This window comes from Schistocerca gregaria, chromosome 2 (assembly GCF_023897955.1).
Source record: "Schistocerca gregaria isolate iqSchGreg1 chromosome 2, iqSchGreg1.2, whole genome shotgun sequence".
NCBI classification, from domain to species: Eukaryota; Metazoa; Arthropoda; class Insecta; order Orthoptera; family Acrididae; genus Schistocerca; species Schistocerca gregaria.
Genome location: NC_064921.1, coordinates 434,524,029 through 434,542,215, shown reverse-complemented (window position 1 = coordinate 434,542,215; position 18,187 = coordinate 434,524,029). Strand labels below are relative to the sequence as shown.

Genomic DNA, 18,187 nt, shown 5'->3' with positions numbered 1-18,187 from the left:
CGCTGCTACACAACGAGAGGCACTCCTTGAACAACTGCAGACTGCAAAACGCAAACTTGCTGAGTTTGCAGTTCTATTATGCAGGAGTCATATTTGTAGATATAATGCCTCAAGAAATACAGATATCTGAAAACGACTGAATCAGTTATAGTTAGCCTGAATTATAAAAGCAGCCGGCATCGATTCGAACAGAGAATCGGCATTGTTGTCTGCGACTGCGCCAGCAGACCATGAATCATGAGACACAGCTGAGGAAAGCAGCTACATCAGAAGAAAGTCAGTTTTACGCATACATCTGCATTTATACTCCGCAAGCCACCCAACGGTGTGTGGCGGAGGGCACTTTACGTGCCACTGTCATTACCTCCCTTTCCTGTTGCAGTCGCGTATGGTTCGCGGGGAGAACGACTGATGGAAAGCCTCCGTGCGCGCTCGAATCTCTCTAATTTTACATTCGTGATCTCCTCGGGAGGTATAAGTAGGGGGAAGCAATATATTCGATACCTGATCCAGAAACGCACCCCCTAGAAACCTGGACAGCAAGCTACACCGCGATGCAGAGCGCCTCTCTTGCAGAGTCTGCCACTTGAGTTTGCTAAACATCTCCGTAACGCTATCACGCTTACCAAATAACCCTGTGACGAAACGCGCCGCTCTTCTTTGGATCTTCTCTATCTCCTCCATCAACCCGACCATATATGGATCCCACACTGATGAGCAATACTCAAGTATAGATCGAACGAGTGTTTTGTAAGCCACCTCCTTTGTTGATGGACTACATTTTCTAAGGACTCTCCCAACGAATCTCAACCTGGTACCCGCCTTACCAACAATTAATTTTATATGATAATTCCACTTCAGATCGTTCTGTACGCACACTCCCAGATATTTTACAGAAGTAACTGCTACCAGTGTTTGTTCCGCTATCATATAATCATACAATAAAGGATCCTTCTTTCTCTGTATTCGCAATACATTACATTTGTCTATGTTAAGGTTCAGTTGCCACTCCCTGCACCAAGTGTCTATCCGCTGCAGATCTTCCTGCATTTCGCTGCAATTCTCTAATGCTGCAACTTCTCCGTATAATAAAGCACCATCCGCGAAAAGCCGCATGGAACTTCCGACACTATCTGCTAGGTCATTTATATATATTGTGAAAAGCAATGGTTCCATAATTGCCGGTTGAGCGCAATAAGCGGTCATGGGCAAGCTCTATTGTGCGTCCTGTTCTTGTTCTTGTTCTTGTTCTAAATGGGCATTTCATTCAGTGGCGCGTGAAGACTTGGTCCCGTTGTGACAGTGCTACCGTAATGTATGCCACAGCTGTCTCACCTTCCAGTTTGTCGGGTGCTACCACCCAGCCAGGTCTTCAGTTCGCTTTGTCGGGTAATTAACTTACTGTTTCAGTTTCATAAAGTATATTTTTTCAGTTGTAACTACTCACCCGCCTAAATGGTTTCCGAGCAGTTTACAATGACGACAGAGCCGAAGGTCAATCAAGAAGGAGAAAGTGTGTGTGTGTGTGTGTGTGTGTGTGTGTGTGTGTGTGTGTGTGTGTACACGAGTAGTAGACTGCTAATAGTGTGTGTCGCTCGCAGGACCTGGTGTGGACGCGCACGGGCATGGTGCTGTACACGGTGAGCGGCTGGGTGCAAGTGGTGGAGTGCAAGGAGGACCTAGACCGAGCTGGCCTCGGCTTCATCGCCGCGTTCATCTTCCTCTTCGACCAGACAGTCTTCTTCCTCAACCACCCCATCCCCGAATGGATGCTCGAGCCGCCCCCGGGAGAGACTACCTGTGAGGAAGAAAAAGCAGCCGCAGAGTCGGTCCAGCAGGAGCAAAACAAGGCACTGCTGGAGGAAAAGGGCAACTGTGTGAGGAGGGCCGTCGCATCGTAGGCTTCAGGCCCGCTGTGGATGGACTGTTTTGGACACCAGCGCGACAGACAGCGAGTTAAGGTGTCGCTTATTCCTGCCCATCAACACCCGAAGCATACACAACGCAAATTAACTATGCAGAAGCAACACAGTTACTACGTACTCTAATTTTATTCTTAAATCAGAGCTGCGAACGTGGTTTTACCGAATACGTGAGGAGCATCAAACCGACCCCTCCTGTCAAAATTTTTGTAGTTTAAAAAAACGTTGGACAGTGCATTTCGGTCCCTGTGAGTCAATCAGCTGATGAAATTTGAGTCTTACATCACATCTCATGGTCTGGCGAGCTCATAGAAATGCACGTGTCTGCCCAAAAAGTTTAGGTGCTGAACACTGAAAATTGCGAATCACAAAAAACTAAAGAAAATGAGGCTTAGACAAGAAACTTACTAACGTACCAGAAAGCGGGAGAACATTCAATGTTGTTTAACCCGTAACTAATACGGTGAAATTTTTCTAGCACTGCTAATGTCGTGGGGTAATTAGACAGTTTTTCATTTCAGAATTAGGGGAATGAAAATAAAACCGACTCTAATGAATATTTTAAGGTGAACATGTTTACAACGTAAAAATATAATGGTTGTAATTATTTTCTTGTTAAATAAATATTATCAAGTAACAAAAGTACAGTGTACACAGGATTGGTGTGTTTTACCATTTCAAAGTTGTTGACATTCAAAAATTATTAACGGACTGCAACAGTACTTCAACCAGTACTTCAAACCAAATCATACGAGTTTCACGCACAGCCCTCAACAAACACTTTATGCACAGTTACTTGGTATTGGTGACCTACAATTAATACAGCAACCATTTTGTTTTCTCGATTTTAATCTAGTTGCCTCTAAAACCTCTACAGTTCAAACCTCATTTTCATTTTCCTCTCCCTCTCCTAATTCTGAATCGGTTTCATGTTTACTTTTATAGTGGGCATCAAGATGTCGGTAATTGTTGCGGTTCAATTCAATCGCTACTTCATCAAGGACTGACCGCACCCATTCATCGTGGTTAAGATCGCTTACTGACATTATATTACGAAAAAGAAACTTCATTCAGTCTACTACACCAGAAAATACTTCGTCAGTAGAATACTTGGTATGGTTGAGTCAGTCTGACCCCAAATGAAAGAAAAACTGGTCCACGGTCACAAACTTAGTTAATTTGACCATTGTCGAGCAAGTGATGTGCAATGTCTGATGTTTTGAAGTCATTCAAGCTGAAGACAGTCATACGCTGTTGGCATCGGGTTTTTAAGTTTCTCCCTAGACAAGCTACAAGTGTCATTCAATAAGTAGGGACACAAACTGGTCTGGAAAAAAAACCTGTTAATAGGGCAAATTTGGTACTTTCACGGCTTTACTTTCTCATCACTGGGATGAGCCCTGATCACCTGGTGTATCAACATTGTTTTGTTTATAGCCTTAAAAATACATTTCAAGATGGCGAGTCCACTCGAAACGTCCACATTAGTTGAACAACGTTCTGTTACTCGTTGTTTACTTGCTGAAAGCGAGAAACCTGTGAACATATACTGTAGAATGTCTAAAGTTTTTGGTGAAGGTTGTATGAATCCTTCAAATTTTTACGAGTGGGTAGAGTAGTTCAAAAATGCTCGCCTCTCCGTGATTGACAAACACCGTGCCAGCTGACTAGTTGCAGTTTCAACTACCTCAGTCGAAAGACGAACTGATGACACTATTCGTGCCGACCGCCGTGTAGGAGTGGACGTTGTAGTTGGTAAGGTTCAAGTTCGTACCGGTACAGTTCATAACACTAACTGTAAGAAGTTGAAGTACCGCAAAACATGTGCAAGCCAAAGGAATTGACGCGGCTACACAAGGGAACAAGGTTGAGAATGTGCACAGAGCTACAGAAACGTTATTCAAGAGAAGGTAAGCATTTCCTCAACAAAATTTTAACTTGTGATGAAACTTGGGTTCACTCTTATGACTCAGAATCTGAAAAACAAAGCATGGAGTGGAAGCACACCAGCTCATGTGAATTCAAACCCAAGCATCAGCAGGGAAAGTCATTTTAACGGTGTTTTGGGATGTTGAAGGTCCACTTTTTTGTGATTAGAGCAGCGTACAATGAACAACCAATACTACTCGGCTTTGCTTTTAAACAAGGTGAAGCCAGCCATGAGAGAGAGACGTCGTGGATCTCAGAGGAGAGGTGTGATTCTCCAGCTAGACAGCACACGTCCTCATATTGCTCAATTAACTCGTGAAACCATCGACAAAAATGGGCTGAGAAGTACTGCCTCATCCCCCTTACAGTCCCGATTTAGCACCTACTGATTTCCATTTGTTTAGTGCACTGAAGGAGTCATTACGTGGGGCAACGAGGACGTGAAAAAGTTTGTAGGAAATTGGTTCAAACATTGCGATAAAGTGTTCTTTTCAGCCAGAATACAAAAGCTTGTAGCCCTTTGGAACAAGTTCAGAAATGTTCAAGGGGATTATTTTAAAAAGGAGAAAACGTATCGTTTTATAAAAGTAAACCCTTTTTTCTCCAGATCAACTTATCTCTAATTATTGAATGACCCTCTTAATTACGATGTTTTATATACGCCACTGTTGCTCATTTTTTGGTTGATTTTACGTTGTGGAGTAATAAAATTAATAATTATATCGCATCCTATAATTGGTGGACAATACGCTTGTGATATTTTTATAATCAAGTTACCAATTTTCTTATGAAATACGAACTAGAAATGCGATGCTATCACATATTTTCTCCCCGTTTCCTATACTACAATTTGTATTCTTGTTCTGTTGTTTCTGTGTATTTGTTGATATGATTTATCACATACTGTTGGCTGTGTACCCATGGTTTATAGAAATGTTTTTCGCTGTACCTCATTCTTTTATAAGATTACTTTTCTCTGAATTTAGTGAAGGCACTCCGTGTAAAGCTGTAGGTGGAACGACAATGGAGGGGTATCTGTTGAGAGAACAAGACAAACGTGTGGTTCCTGAAGAGGGACTGGAGCCTTTTTGTAGTTGCAGGAGCTACAGTCTGGATGATTTATTAAATTCGCCTTGTAACATCAACCAAAACCGTATTGTTGTGCTGGTACTGCGAACGACTGAAAGTTAGGGGAAACTACAACAGTAATTATCCCCGCGGGCATCCACCATTACTGTATGGTTAAATGATAGCGTCCTCTTGGGTAAAATATTATGGAGGTAAAATAGATCCCAATTCGGATCTCCGGGTGGGGACTACTCAGAAGGACTTCGTTATCAGGACAAATGGAACTGGAATTCTACAGATGCGAGCGTGAAATGTCAGAGCGCTTAGAAAATTTAATAAGGGAAATGGATAGGTTAAAGTTGGATATAGTGGGAACTAGTGAAGTTCGGAGCAAGAGGAACAGGACTTCTGGTCAGGTGAATACCGGATTATAAATACAAAATCAAATAGGGGTGATGCAGGAGTAGGTTTAGTAATGAATAAAAAAAGAGGAACGCAGATAAACTACTCAGAACAGCATAGTGAACGCATTATTGTAGTTAGTAATTGTGTCAATAGCCATGGAGGATTGGAATTCGATAGTAGGAAGCGGAAGAGAAGGAAAAGTAGTAGGTGAATATGGACTGGTGGTAAGGAGTGAAAAAGGAAGCCGCCTGGTAAAATTTTCCACAGAGCATAATTTAACCATAACTAGCATTTGGTTTAAGAATCATGAAAGAAGGTTGTATACGTGAAAGAGGCCTGGAGACACTGGAATGTTTCAAATAGATTATATAATGACAAGACAGAGATTTAGGAAACAGGTTTTAAATTTTAAAGAGATTTCCATGGGCAGATGTGGAATCTGACCACAATTTATTGGTTATGAACTCTAGATTAAAACTGCAGAAACGATTGACAATAAAAGGGGAAGGGAATACAGCACACGAAGAACGGATGGTTTTGAGAGACGAAACATTGAAGGCAGCAGAGGATCAAGTAGGTAAAAAGACGGGGACTAGTAAAAATTCTTGGGTAACAGAAGAGATATTGAATTTAATGGGAATGGCTGAGGACAAATGTAAGGACCTAGAAGCATACACTATGTGATAAAAAGTATCCGGACACATGACTGAAAATGACTTACAAGTTCGTGGCGCCCTCCTTCGGTAATGCTGCAATTCAATATGGCGTTGACCCACCCTTAGCCTTGACGAGAGCTTCCACTCTCGCAGGCATACGGTCAGTCAGGTGCTGGAAGGTTTCTTGGGGAGTGGTAGCCCATTCTTCACGGAGTGCTGCACTGAGGGAAGGTATAGATGTCGATCGGTGAGGCCTGGCACGAAGTCGGCGTTCAAAAACATCCCAAAGGTGTTCTATCGGATTCAGATCAGGAGTCTGTGCTGACCAGTCCATTACAGGGATGTTATTGTCGTATAATTACCCCGCCATAAGCCGCGCATTATGAGCAAGTGCTCGATCGTGTTGGAAGATGCAATCGCCACCTCCGAATTGCTCTTCAACAATTGGGAAGCAAGAATTTTACAGCATATTACAATAATAGCAGACGTTATCATGATTTACAGGCAAGCAACGAGAAGGAGTGTTGGTGAGCCCCATGAAGCCACAGCGAAGTTTACGTCTGAAGAGGACTTGCGACATTTGCATTCTGTGTTCTAACATTACTGTGATCCCCAGTGACTCTGTCAGTTGCCATTGCTGGAAAGGATTCAATGTGCGGTTTCCAAACATTTTATTTAAATAATGATTCCGACTGCTCTTCTAACCGTCCCGCTCAACAGAAAAATTGAAGACCAAAAGGGGTTGAGGACAATTTTGACAAAAATGATTTATTGGCATCATTATGTAGTTCATCATTCAGATGGGTCTCCTTAGCTGAAAGTAATGCGTTTATTCTCAGAGTTACATTCAGATAAAAACATGGTATACACCAAGAATACGGGTCAAGTCCATCCTAAACACGAACGGATACAGTGAAGTCCTGCAGGTGTGGATTGCTGATCTGTATTGATTTTTGGTCTGGTTTTATGAGAGTTTTATTGTTTATATTGTTAAATGTCATGTCATTATTGGTTTCCTTGTATTGTAGAAGTTCGCGATTTCTGCTAACTCAGAGCAGACTCGAGATTCGATTCTTTACTTTGTGTTATTGTGGAATTGAATTTCGTGTGACATCCAACTGCGGTCTGTTTTTTGAGAAATGGAATATCCAGAATCAAGCAGCAGTGTTAAGTCTAGAAAAAAAATTAAAGTTATGGCAGACAATCTGAAGTACCTAAAAAACTAAGAACAATGTCACATGCATAAAACCCTGAACTACAATCTAACTTCAGTCTAATAAAGGACTGGAATGAGTAAATTTGTCACATGTAAAGCCTCGAAAGTACGAGACAGCAGGTGCTTTGTGTGATTATAATTTTCCATGCAAGGTAAGAATAATGAGAGATAATACTATAACAGAATTAACTGTTTATCAAAAGGCCTTTATATCACAGCATGGGATTTCAAAGAAAAGATTAGAAACTATTTGGAATTCTTTATAAAATGAAAGCCTGTCTCCAGTTGACTAACGAGTGAAGCACGGAAACCAAGCTCATAAACCTTCAGTAGAAACAGGGCAAAATATGTTCATTCACGTAATGTGACTTAAAGGTAGTTCCAGCCAATATAGCATAAGTAAAACACAGAAAGAGTATCTGCCTGAAGAACTAACCATCAATAAGATGTGTTTCAAGAGACACATTCTACCTATTCAGCTTCATACGAAATCTGTAGTAAAATAATTAAAACAAATTAGTATCTTGCCCGGTTTCCCTCGAAGTGATACATGCAGTACTCGCAGAGTAGTTTTCTGGACATTTCAAAGTTTTAGAGGCGCAACTCGTACATGCAACAGATGAACACCGAAGATTAGACGTTCAAAATACGGGGGCTATTCGGAAAGTAAGGAACGATAGGTTGCGAAACCACAGTAAAAATCAAAACTGTTTTATTTGCAACAGTTAGATACAACTTCCAGCTACTTATCTCCATAGTCGCCGTTCCGACTTAACACGTTTGTCGTAGCGTTGCACCAGCTTTCCAATACCCCCGTTATAGAAGGCAGCAACCAATGCTTTCCGCCAATTTTCTACGCTGGCCTACAGCTCGTTGTCTGGGCCAAAATTTTGTCTTCAAATCCAGCGGTTCATGTGAGCAGAGGTTAAACTCAGAGGGAGACAATTAGGGACTGTATTGTGGGTAATCAAACATTTCCAATTGCAAACGATGCAGGAGCATCTTCATTACCCCTGCAGAATGCGGCCAGAATTGTCTTGAAGAAGAAAACGCACAACAGTTATATAGTGTTGGCTGCGTAGCTTCAGGCGAAATTTCTCACCAGGCCCTCTTACTTGGCGGAGACAATATTGTTCTAGATATCTTTATGTGCTCCCTGTGTGCTCACAACTAAAAAGAACGGCGTAACGCGATCGACGGGTATACTGGAGACAATGCCCAACACACCTGTGCAAAACTTCATCGGATTTTCACTGTGGTTTCCATTTCGCGACAGATCGTTCCTTACTTTCCGAATAACCATCGTAATACCGAGAGAGAGAATATTATATAGGGTGCCGATAAAGTAAGTATCCATCTTGCGGAAAACGTATGTGTGGATTATTTCTGTTACAGGTACCGTGAAGGGACATCACAATGCTAACAACTGCGGAAGAATCACAATTCTGGAACTTCGTTTACGTGTGCTGAGGTCCAGAAGCTGTTTGAGAGAAAGTATCGGAAGGATGCCCCTGCAGGACTTGCCATTCGGAAGTCGGTAACAAATTCCGGCGTACAGTACCTGATGAGAGACGTGCTGGGCGACCACCGGTCAGCCCACAATCTGTATAGCGTGTGAGGGAGCCTATCGAAAGAAGTCCAACAGCATCTACCCGCTGGCTGAGTAGTGAACTATCCATGCCGAAATCCACAGTGTGGAAAGTCCTTCACTACAACCTTAAAATGAAGACATATCATACCCAGGTGCTTCACCAGTTAGATGACGAAGACAATGCAGCACGAGCAGCCATCTGTCATGATGTGTTGGAGGCTGTAGCCGAGGAGGACCTGATGAATCAAGTTATGTTCAGCGACGAGTCGACATTTCATGTCTGCGGCGTCGTCACCAAACACAATTGCCGGACCTGGGAAGAGGAGCAACCCCATGAATGCACTGAGTGGCAAAGGGACTCTCCCAAGGTCAATGTGTGGCTTGGTCTCATGAAAGATAGGATCTATGGCCGTTTATATTTGCTGAAAAGACAACTACCGTAGCAACCTACCTGGACATGCTGCAGTTGTTCTTGGAGCCACAGTTGCAGCAAGATGGTATCCTTGCTCCTGTTATGTATCAACGAGATGGGGCGCCACCCCACTATGCAAACATTGTCCGCGACTACCTGAACGGGACCTTTCCTCACAGGTGGATATGAAGAGCTGCAGGTCACATGTGGTCTGCTCGCTCCTCCGACCTCACTCCCCTCGACTTTCTTGGGTGGGATTTCATCAAGAGCCGAGTTTATGCTACAAGGGATCCACATCTGAATGAACTGAAACGGGCAATACGGGAGGCATGCTTGCTAATAACCCCTCAAATGTTGCAGCGCGCGTTCCGCGCAACCACAAGGCGATGGGAACAGTGTGTTGTAAATGAAGGTGGACATGTTGAACAGTATTAGCTACTCTCTCTAAATATAATGTTTACTTTGTTGCAGCACATCTGGAAAATGAAAATGGATACTTTACTTCACAGGCACCCTGTGTTATGAACTACACTTCCGAAAAGCTTATGTATTCTTCCAGCGTGAAACACTGAATCGACGTGTGTGGATTTCCATTTTTCATGCTCAAACATCACCGCTAATATTGTCTATTATTAGCGCCAGCTTTCTCTATATCTATTTCACATAGATCCGCTCTCAGACAGTAATGCAGTATTTCATGTTTATCCTGAAACCATTGGGAAGAAAGATTTAAATGAAGTAGTTTCTTCCCTGCATCATTATGTCACAACAACGATTCTGGATCTACAGGCTAAAAATGTGGGGTTCAAAAACAAAACCTACACCCTTTTCATTTTTATCCAGTATCTCATTCATCATTCAAAGCATTTTGAATCAATTGGTATTACATTCCCAGTTAGAGCGCCTGTAAGGTGGTGAAGACATGGGCCTCTTCAAACGTATAACAAAAGTTGAGCCTCTGAAGCTCTGGATGGACATAAATATGTAAATATTCACGTGCGAAACCCATTCCTCTTAACTTTGTTAATGTTCATGGCTCAATGATACGTGAGTGGGCAGCCATTTCTATCTCGAATTATTTTGAAGTTGGAGGCAGGTCATCATCCAAGGCTTATTACACATCGTGACACAATAGACTATGGATCATATAATTTTTCAGTGTTCCAGCTGGACAAAAGGTAGACGAATCAGAACTTGCTTGTTCCCATCCTCATGGGAGGTAAGCTGTTACACAGCTTAGTCACGAGTAATTTCATTAAACTATATCGTATCACTGTCTGAAACAGCAGTTCCTGTTTTATAACAATAAACGTGTAGAGATACAAGTCTAATATGAAAGCACATGTCCAATGTTTCAGGATTGATACCCATATCGTGAGACACTGAACATGCTCTGTAATGCAGAGGCCTAACAATACTTTACAAACACCCCTTTCCGGCAGTGAATTTGCTGCTTTATCAAGCTCATTTCGTATTGTGTGTTTTGTATAAGCAAAAGTAAAAGATGTACACTGCAGTACATAAAAACCGTGATTCATGCTTAATAAATGAACTTTTGTTCCATGAACTATATTTTATTGTATGTGTTGTAACAACTGACAGAACGATTATTGGGAGTTATCTAGTCTACAAGGTGATGAATAACGATAAAAAAGTTGAGACACTAAAGTATCACAATGATTTATTAAGTATTATAATTCACTCACGTTCACTCAAAACAAATACAGAAAATTGATAAGCCATATTATAATTAAAACACAATTAGTCATGAACACCAGTATGACAGATGACTGGACTCAGACATGAAAATAATTTTGTCGGTGGAATTGCACTGAGGTTATAGAGTGAAATATGATTCCAATACCACATTAGATTCATACTTCCTTCATGTGAATTGAGGATTATACTAAGAAACTGAAAAACAGACATTCAGACCAATCGATACATAGTATTCAATTTTTAAAAATAACACTTTCAAAGAGTAGAAAATATTGGTCATCAAGTGCACGGTGAAAATGTAAAAGCATATTTTAACGAACACTGAAACTATAAAGTTTTGAACTATAAAATTTCTCTCCCAAAAAATTTACAAAACAGATTTCACCCTTTCTTTCCGCGTAGTCTTATTGTGTGCCGTCATTCGTGTGACCGCGTCTGCCTTCAAGCAGTATCTGCTGGCCATCGGATTCCAATCCACTAGGCCGCCCAAAAAACACAGGAAACTTGCCTGCAGATAGCGCGTGCAGTGACACTGCCACGTACAACAGGTTTCTGCTCCTACTGCGCTTCTGTGCGTACGTAATTCTAAAATTCACAACATAAACACGAGCGATTTCTTCACACAGCACGAAAATGTTCACCACATTTCACATATTAATAACTTGAAAACGTTTTCATAAATGCTGCTATACAGGTCATAAGAACTAAGTCCCTCACGAACTTTACCAAATAGCGACCAAAACGTTGTCTATCCTAGTGCAGCAAACTAATAATGGACACAAAATGAGGAGCCAGCTAGAAAATAACGAAACCAGTTACAACCATCAGCCGATAAGTCTTATAGTATTACAGCCACAGTTCACAAATTGTGTTAACAGAATAACACAAATTGAGGTTGTATTTTGAAACACTGAAGGAATTTGGTGTATTCCATTCAGAACTCTCAATTGGTGAACTGATGGTCCGTTATTATGCATTCAGTAATAAAGTTTCTGAGGGGAAAGCAGATTTGGATATAAAATTTGATTTCTTACGCGTTCCAATGGTTTTCTTAATAGTTTACTGTGATAAGAGACAGACAACAAATACGAGCCTTTACGTGCATCGGTAATAAATGAACTAATCTGCATGATTTCACAATCACAGTATCCGAAGCACGAGCTTTTCTTTGACAACTTTTTCAGCAGTGTTGACACATCATATTAGGAAGCAATGTGTCTCCACAAATTACAGTACCATTACTCCTTTGAGCTGTGCTAACAGATACCCAGGAGGCAAAGAAAAAAGAATTATCAATTATAATGCCACATCTCATTGCAGAATACAATGCTCATATGCGTGGCGTTGATGTAACGTACAAGCACATATCTTTGGTGCAGTGTCAAAGGGACTTAAGTCAAAACTATGACTTTTGAGGATAGCTACAACAAAGTTGAAACTGGCAGAAGTAAAGCTGTGAGTACCGGGCGTGAGTCGTGCTTCGGTAGCTCAGATAGTTGAGCACTTGCCCGCGAAAGGCAAAGGTCCCGAGTTCGAGTCTCGGTCCGGCACACAGTTTTAATCTGCCAGAAAGATTCATATCAGCGAACACTCCGATGCAGAGTGAAAATCTCATTCTGGATACAACAAAGTTCACAATCCTCTCTAAAAGCCAAATAGCTATGTATTTAAACTAACGGTAACCGTATGAGATGAACATGTGCTACGGCGGTATTTTACAGCCATATTTTTGCGATCTACATTTGAGTATGACATTTTGATGTTATTGGCTAAGGTTTAGCCAGCATATAGTAAAATACTAAACACGCGGGAAAATTTTCTCCTAATTCATTCCCTTACATCGACACAGCTTATTTGCTGTACTCCCCAAGGCACTAAATTATATATTGAATTGTCATCTACATGACAGTCCGTGACAGTATAGGAGTACATAGCTATGTCACCTCGTCTGTAACGCGTGTGGGGCAAAAGTCATGACCATGAAATATTACACATGCACCAAAAAGTTTCACATTAAAAAGTGACGAAAGCTCTAGGATCGCAAACAGCAGGTTATGGGTACTGTTCCAGTTGCGTGCTTGTATTTTTAATTATCTTAATCGAAATTTCTGTCATCTTTATTTTTATCCGTGTAATTTGGATTTCATTTTTTTAAATTTCGAATCCTTGGCCAAGTAATTTATTTTATTTTGCCTTTTTCTTCTTTTTATTCATTTTTCTTTTGAAATCTTCGCTTGCGTCATTATAAATGCGGTATTTTTAGTATTACGAATACCATGACATATCGATTATACTTCGCGGGCGAATAATTCTATTTACAGTCTGTAAAAGTTTTACGAAGCCTTGCCTGGAGGGGTATGTAGGGAGAGGAGATGTGCATACACTTCTGTGGGGTAATGGGTGAGGCAGGCAACGTATTTTGTGATGATCATCTGCGGTGATGGAAATGCCACATAAAACTTTCGTGGGACTCCATTATCAACAGGCTCACTTTCACATGTGGTACTTATTTCTAATGATTAATATGAAATAAATTCGAACATGTGTACAATTCAACAACATAAGGACTGGTAACAGTGAGAAGTGACAGCAGTCTATAGAATTCTTCCGACATTTACCGAACGGAACTAGGACGGCCAGGCTCACTAAAAGTTTTAGAGACTGTATATTTGCCCTGCATTAGTGCCAAACCGCTATGTTAATTTTCTTGTTTGATTATTGTCATGCAAACATTTAAAGCACATCCTTTTCGCATCACTAGAAACTATAAACGCTACCTTACTGCAATCACATTTTTACATAATTCACTTCATTAATCATCATCTAAGACTGAGGCGTTCAGTCTGGAGCATAAACGCCCCCCCCCCCCCCCCCTATAAAATTCCTCCATAAAACCCTATTCAGTGCTAACATTGATGCCTCTTCTGATGTTAAACCTGTTACTTCAAAATCATTCTTAACCGAATCCAGGTACCTTCTCCTTGGTCTGCCCCGACTCCTCCTACCCTCTACTGCTGAACCCATGAGTCTCTTGGGTAACCTTGCTTCTCCCATGCATGTAACATGACCCCACCATCTGAGCCTGTTCGCCCTGACTGCTACATCACTTCATTAAATTTGTGCAAAATAATAAAGTTAATAATTTGATTGAAATGAGATCTTCAAGGATCATAAATTTAAAAAATGATTACATTTAAAACCGAATTTAACGAATAAATGAAGACCACAATCGTTTTGTACGGATTTTAAAAAGTACCTCCCTGTAAGTGTGGCCAGTGGCCTTGCCGCAGTGGTAACACCGGTTCCCGTCAGATCACCGAACTTAAGGGCTGTTGAGCTGGGCTAGCACTTAGATGGGTGACCATCCAGTCTGCCGAGCGCTGTTGGCAAGCGGGGTGTTCTCAGCCCTTGTGAGGCAAACTGAGGAGCTGCTTGATTGAGAAGAAGTTGCTCCGGTCTCGTAAACTGACATACGGCCGGGAGAGCGGTGTGCTGACCTCTCGCCCCTCCATATCCGCATGGAGTGATACCTGAGGTTGGGGATGACACGGCGGCCGGTCGGTACCGTTTGGCCTTCCAAGGGCTGTTCGGACGGAGTTCCTGTAAGTACTGAATATCCGACCTTTAGCTTACGATACTAGCGCCATCTCACTGGGAAAACTCCATGTTATTTTTAACAGTTTAGTGTCTAAAGAGAAATTATTTTCGTCGCATTTTCATAAAGGAGGACCCACCGTATGTTGATCTTCTAAATGCGGACGCAACCGGAAATCGGGCGCGAGCTCACTTCCCTTCCAGGTATCGGCCAACCGCCACTTCCCGCCCGCCGACGGCCAGTATCCGGGCCTCCCGCAGTCTGGCCCGGCACACCATGATGCAGCACACCAGCGTTTGCCGTGAGCTGGCCTCACGCAACATTAAACTTGGCCTGAAGACCTGCCAACTGGTGAGCAACAAACTTACAAATCCAGCCCCCACATAAGTTCCACCATATCGCTGTTCTGTGCTACTCTTCGCTACATTCTACTTTGGTTTGCCAACTTGTTTATGAGAAGTTAAAGAATCTCGGTGTTGATGTAAATGTAATTTTGTGCTTATGAGATTGGTATACTACTGCTAGTCACGTGGCAGAGAGGGGCGTGAAAAAAACTTTCGATTACATGGACACAGAGCTGAGGACGGCTCCTTCGATTTGTAAGAAGCGTTGCGCTCGTCGCCATATTGAAACATAGTAAACATGAAACGACAGCTGCTTCTGACTACTAAGGCACAAAATGGACATTATTACGAAACAGAACTAATCTAACCGACTAAATAAAAACTCTTTCGAAAGGAAACGCTAACGAAACATAGTGTGATAAACTCCTATTAAAAACTTAGCACATGACCTAAATTAACAACTGTTCACTTGTACACTCTGTGAGCTGCCACTGCTTTTAGCTTCAGACGACAATGAAGCTACTTAGTTTTGTAAATATCGGTTCTTTCCTTGCAGTAATTTTATTTTATACCTTAATTTTTCTTTTCTTTTCTGGGACTATGAACTAGCTTCACTTCCAACAGAAATAGCTGTTATTGAACATTCTGCAAGAATTTCAGGGTATGCATCAGTGCTGGAATTTTCATTTGTGTTTTCAACCGGAAAGTAACGCATAGGCATTAGTTTAAACGAAGCCAATAGATTGATTTACATTTAATTTACACACGTTTTGAATTCACTAACATACTGCGTAATATGAATCATATTCCTTTAATAAATGACGATTGATAGCTGTCGTAAGAAAATTTTTGTCTCCAACATTGTTCTAAATATGTGTTCAGCTACTAACTGTTGGTGTAGAGTCTTCTTTTTCATCATGTTGTTCCAGTAATACGTACTACAATAGATCTCTCACTAGTTTGAGAAACGTGCGTTTACTTCCACGAGCTGTTCACTAGTGTTTTCACAATGAGTATGGCCCGAGCAAGTGTAAATCATCAGCTATAAAATAACGAAAGCTTCTAATTTTATATACGAAGTTCTAGTGTCCAGCTTAAACTTGCTTCCTGGAAAATTATATGTAATTCAATCTTTTTGGCCTTTCTCTTTCATGCTTTTTATGAAAGTATTGATAAATACAATATATTAAACATTGTTTCTGTTTATTTTGCAGTGTAAGTAACGTAAAAATTGTGAATAGAAAAGGTACAATAGTTTCCACAGACGGACTCGAACCATCAACACTCAGCTTACCGTCCCACACTCCTTCCACTATCCCATGCATCCCTCACCTGAGCCGCGCCAAGAACACTATTTCCTTTTAAACCCTTGGCCACCTGCCGTTCCCACTTGTGTCCCGTTTATTTCTGACCAAGCCCTGCATACATCACAAACCCCGACGAAATCGGTGATGATGAGTAAGCGCACTCTCCTTGTGAGCCGCAGTCTACTTGTGCGTGGAACACTCAGATAAAATATTTCAACTTCTATTTTCTCCATACTGATTGAGATTGGTTTTTCTTCCAACTTTAGAAACAATTACATGTTAGCTACATTCAGTATACAGCAACGTGAACTAAAAATGAATCGAATGTCAATGAGGCAGCGAACACATTTTTCACAGCAAACCTTCCAAATTTTGTGAAACACATTACTTGGAAATTAAGTGTCACAGTAACTATGACCCACAACGAAAAACTGAACAGTTCATCAACAGGCAGTGGTATAAAATGTAAGAGGCGAAACAAATCAATTTTACATGCCAAGTCTTTTTCTCGGGATCGAATGAGGGGTGATACATTTAGCAGTGAACACACCGCGCGAATGGGAAACAAGTATTTTTAATTTTTTTAAAGGAAAGGGAGAACCTCTTCCGAAAAACCAACCACAGGAGTTGACGTAGCTTTGTTTCATTAACATACAACATTATCTACAGATTTGAAACTTTCGAAATGTGGTGCTACAGAAGAATGCTGAAGATTAGATGAGTAGATCACATAACTAATGAGGAAGTATTGAATCGGATTGGGGAGAAGTTTGTGGCACAACTTGACCAGAAGAAGGGATCGATTGGTAGGACATGTTCTGAGGCATCAAAGGATCACCAATTTCGTATTGGAGGGCAGCGTGGAGGGTAAAAATCGTAGAGGGAGACCAAGATATGACTACACTAAGCAGATTCAGAAGGATGTAGGTTGCAGTAGGTACTGGGAGATGAAGAAGCTTGCACAGGATAGAGTAGCATGGAGAGCTGCATCAAACCAGTCTCAGGACTGAAGACCACAACAACAACAACAACAACAACAACAACGAGCTTTTACTGTTTACAGCAAGAAAATCGGAAAACTCATTTTTCTCGTGTAATGCTATCAGTCGCTTCATGAGAATCGCTCAGTTACTTTCCTGTGTGGCCTTTTCTCTTACTATTGCTCATTATATATCCCTTTTACAGTAGACCTAACAACCGTTTACTTGTAGGTACGTTCGCCTATGGCTTCGTCACATCTGTTTACTTGGTTTCAATGCGGCAGACTTCGTGCATGCTTACTAAATTTTGGTACAAGAATTTCAGCTGAGTTTTGCTCTACTCTGTGACATGGTTTTATAAGTAGGGGTGTTGTTCGTGTTTCGTAAATTAATGAATTAACTTGGATGCAGAGCAGCCAAAAAAATCGCCAACGGAAATTCATCAAGGGTAGGTGAAAGTTCATAGATGAGCGTGTAAAAAACGACTGCGCGCTGTAATGTCTGTCTTCGCGGTCACTACGGGTTAGATTCTTAGTTGGTTCTAGTCCATTTCTGGCATTATCATTTGACCCCGCTGTTGTCTTCGAGTCAATACAACCCACGAGGATGTAACACTTTTATATTTAAACGCTAACGCTCGATTTAATGATAATTTTTCGATACATTCTACAAGGTTTAACGTTCAAATTAGAAGTAAAATAGGTGTTTAATTTGTCACATTGCGACCTTTGAGTCTATACAATTGAAGGGTTTAAAAATTCAGAATATGTACAAACATCGGCGCCCATATGTAAGTTTGTAAAGGAGGGGAGGGGAAAGGGGCGGGCGGGAACTACACATAAGGCTACAGAGTATTTTTAATTTTGGAAGACGAATGGCGAATTGCATGAAGCCATGATAAAGTTCCAGGTCCGATCCCGTTAATACCCATCCTAATACCGGGTTTTATATCGTTTTCTTGAAAGAAAATCACCTCACTACACTATTTTTTTTTCTCTGCGAGCAGTGGAGGTGGGGGGCCTTGCCACGGGGTACGAAGTCAA

General features: G+C 41.3%; 2 protein-coding genes across 4 annotated transcripts in view; one reads left to right on the top strand and one right to left on the bottom strand.

The window, feature by feature from the left end:
- The window catches only part of LOC126324953 (adenylosuccinate lyase), a 722,118-nt gene that overhangs the window by 666,159 nt on the left and 37,772 nt on the right, over positions 1-18,187 (bottom strand). The window lies entirely within an intron of this gene.
- Positions 1-18,187, top strand: part of LOC126324985 (uncharacterized) — a 55,489-nt gene that overhangs the window by 22,091 nt on the left and 15,211 nt on the right. Inside the window, exon 3 of one of the 3 annotated variants that reach the window (XM_049995135.1) lies at positions 1,602-2,223. The exons of 1 other annotated variant lie outside the window; for it this stretch is intronic. In XM_049995135.1, the coding sequence (XP_049851092.1) occupies positions 1,602-1,901 (300 nt within the window). In that variant the 3' untranslated portion in view covers positions 1,902-2,223. Of the gene's footprint in view, positions 1-1,601; positions 2,224-14,772; positions 14,865-18,187 lie in introns of those variants that run through there. One more of the 3 variants, XM_049995138.1, reaches the window with a different exon arrangement.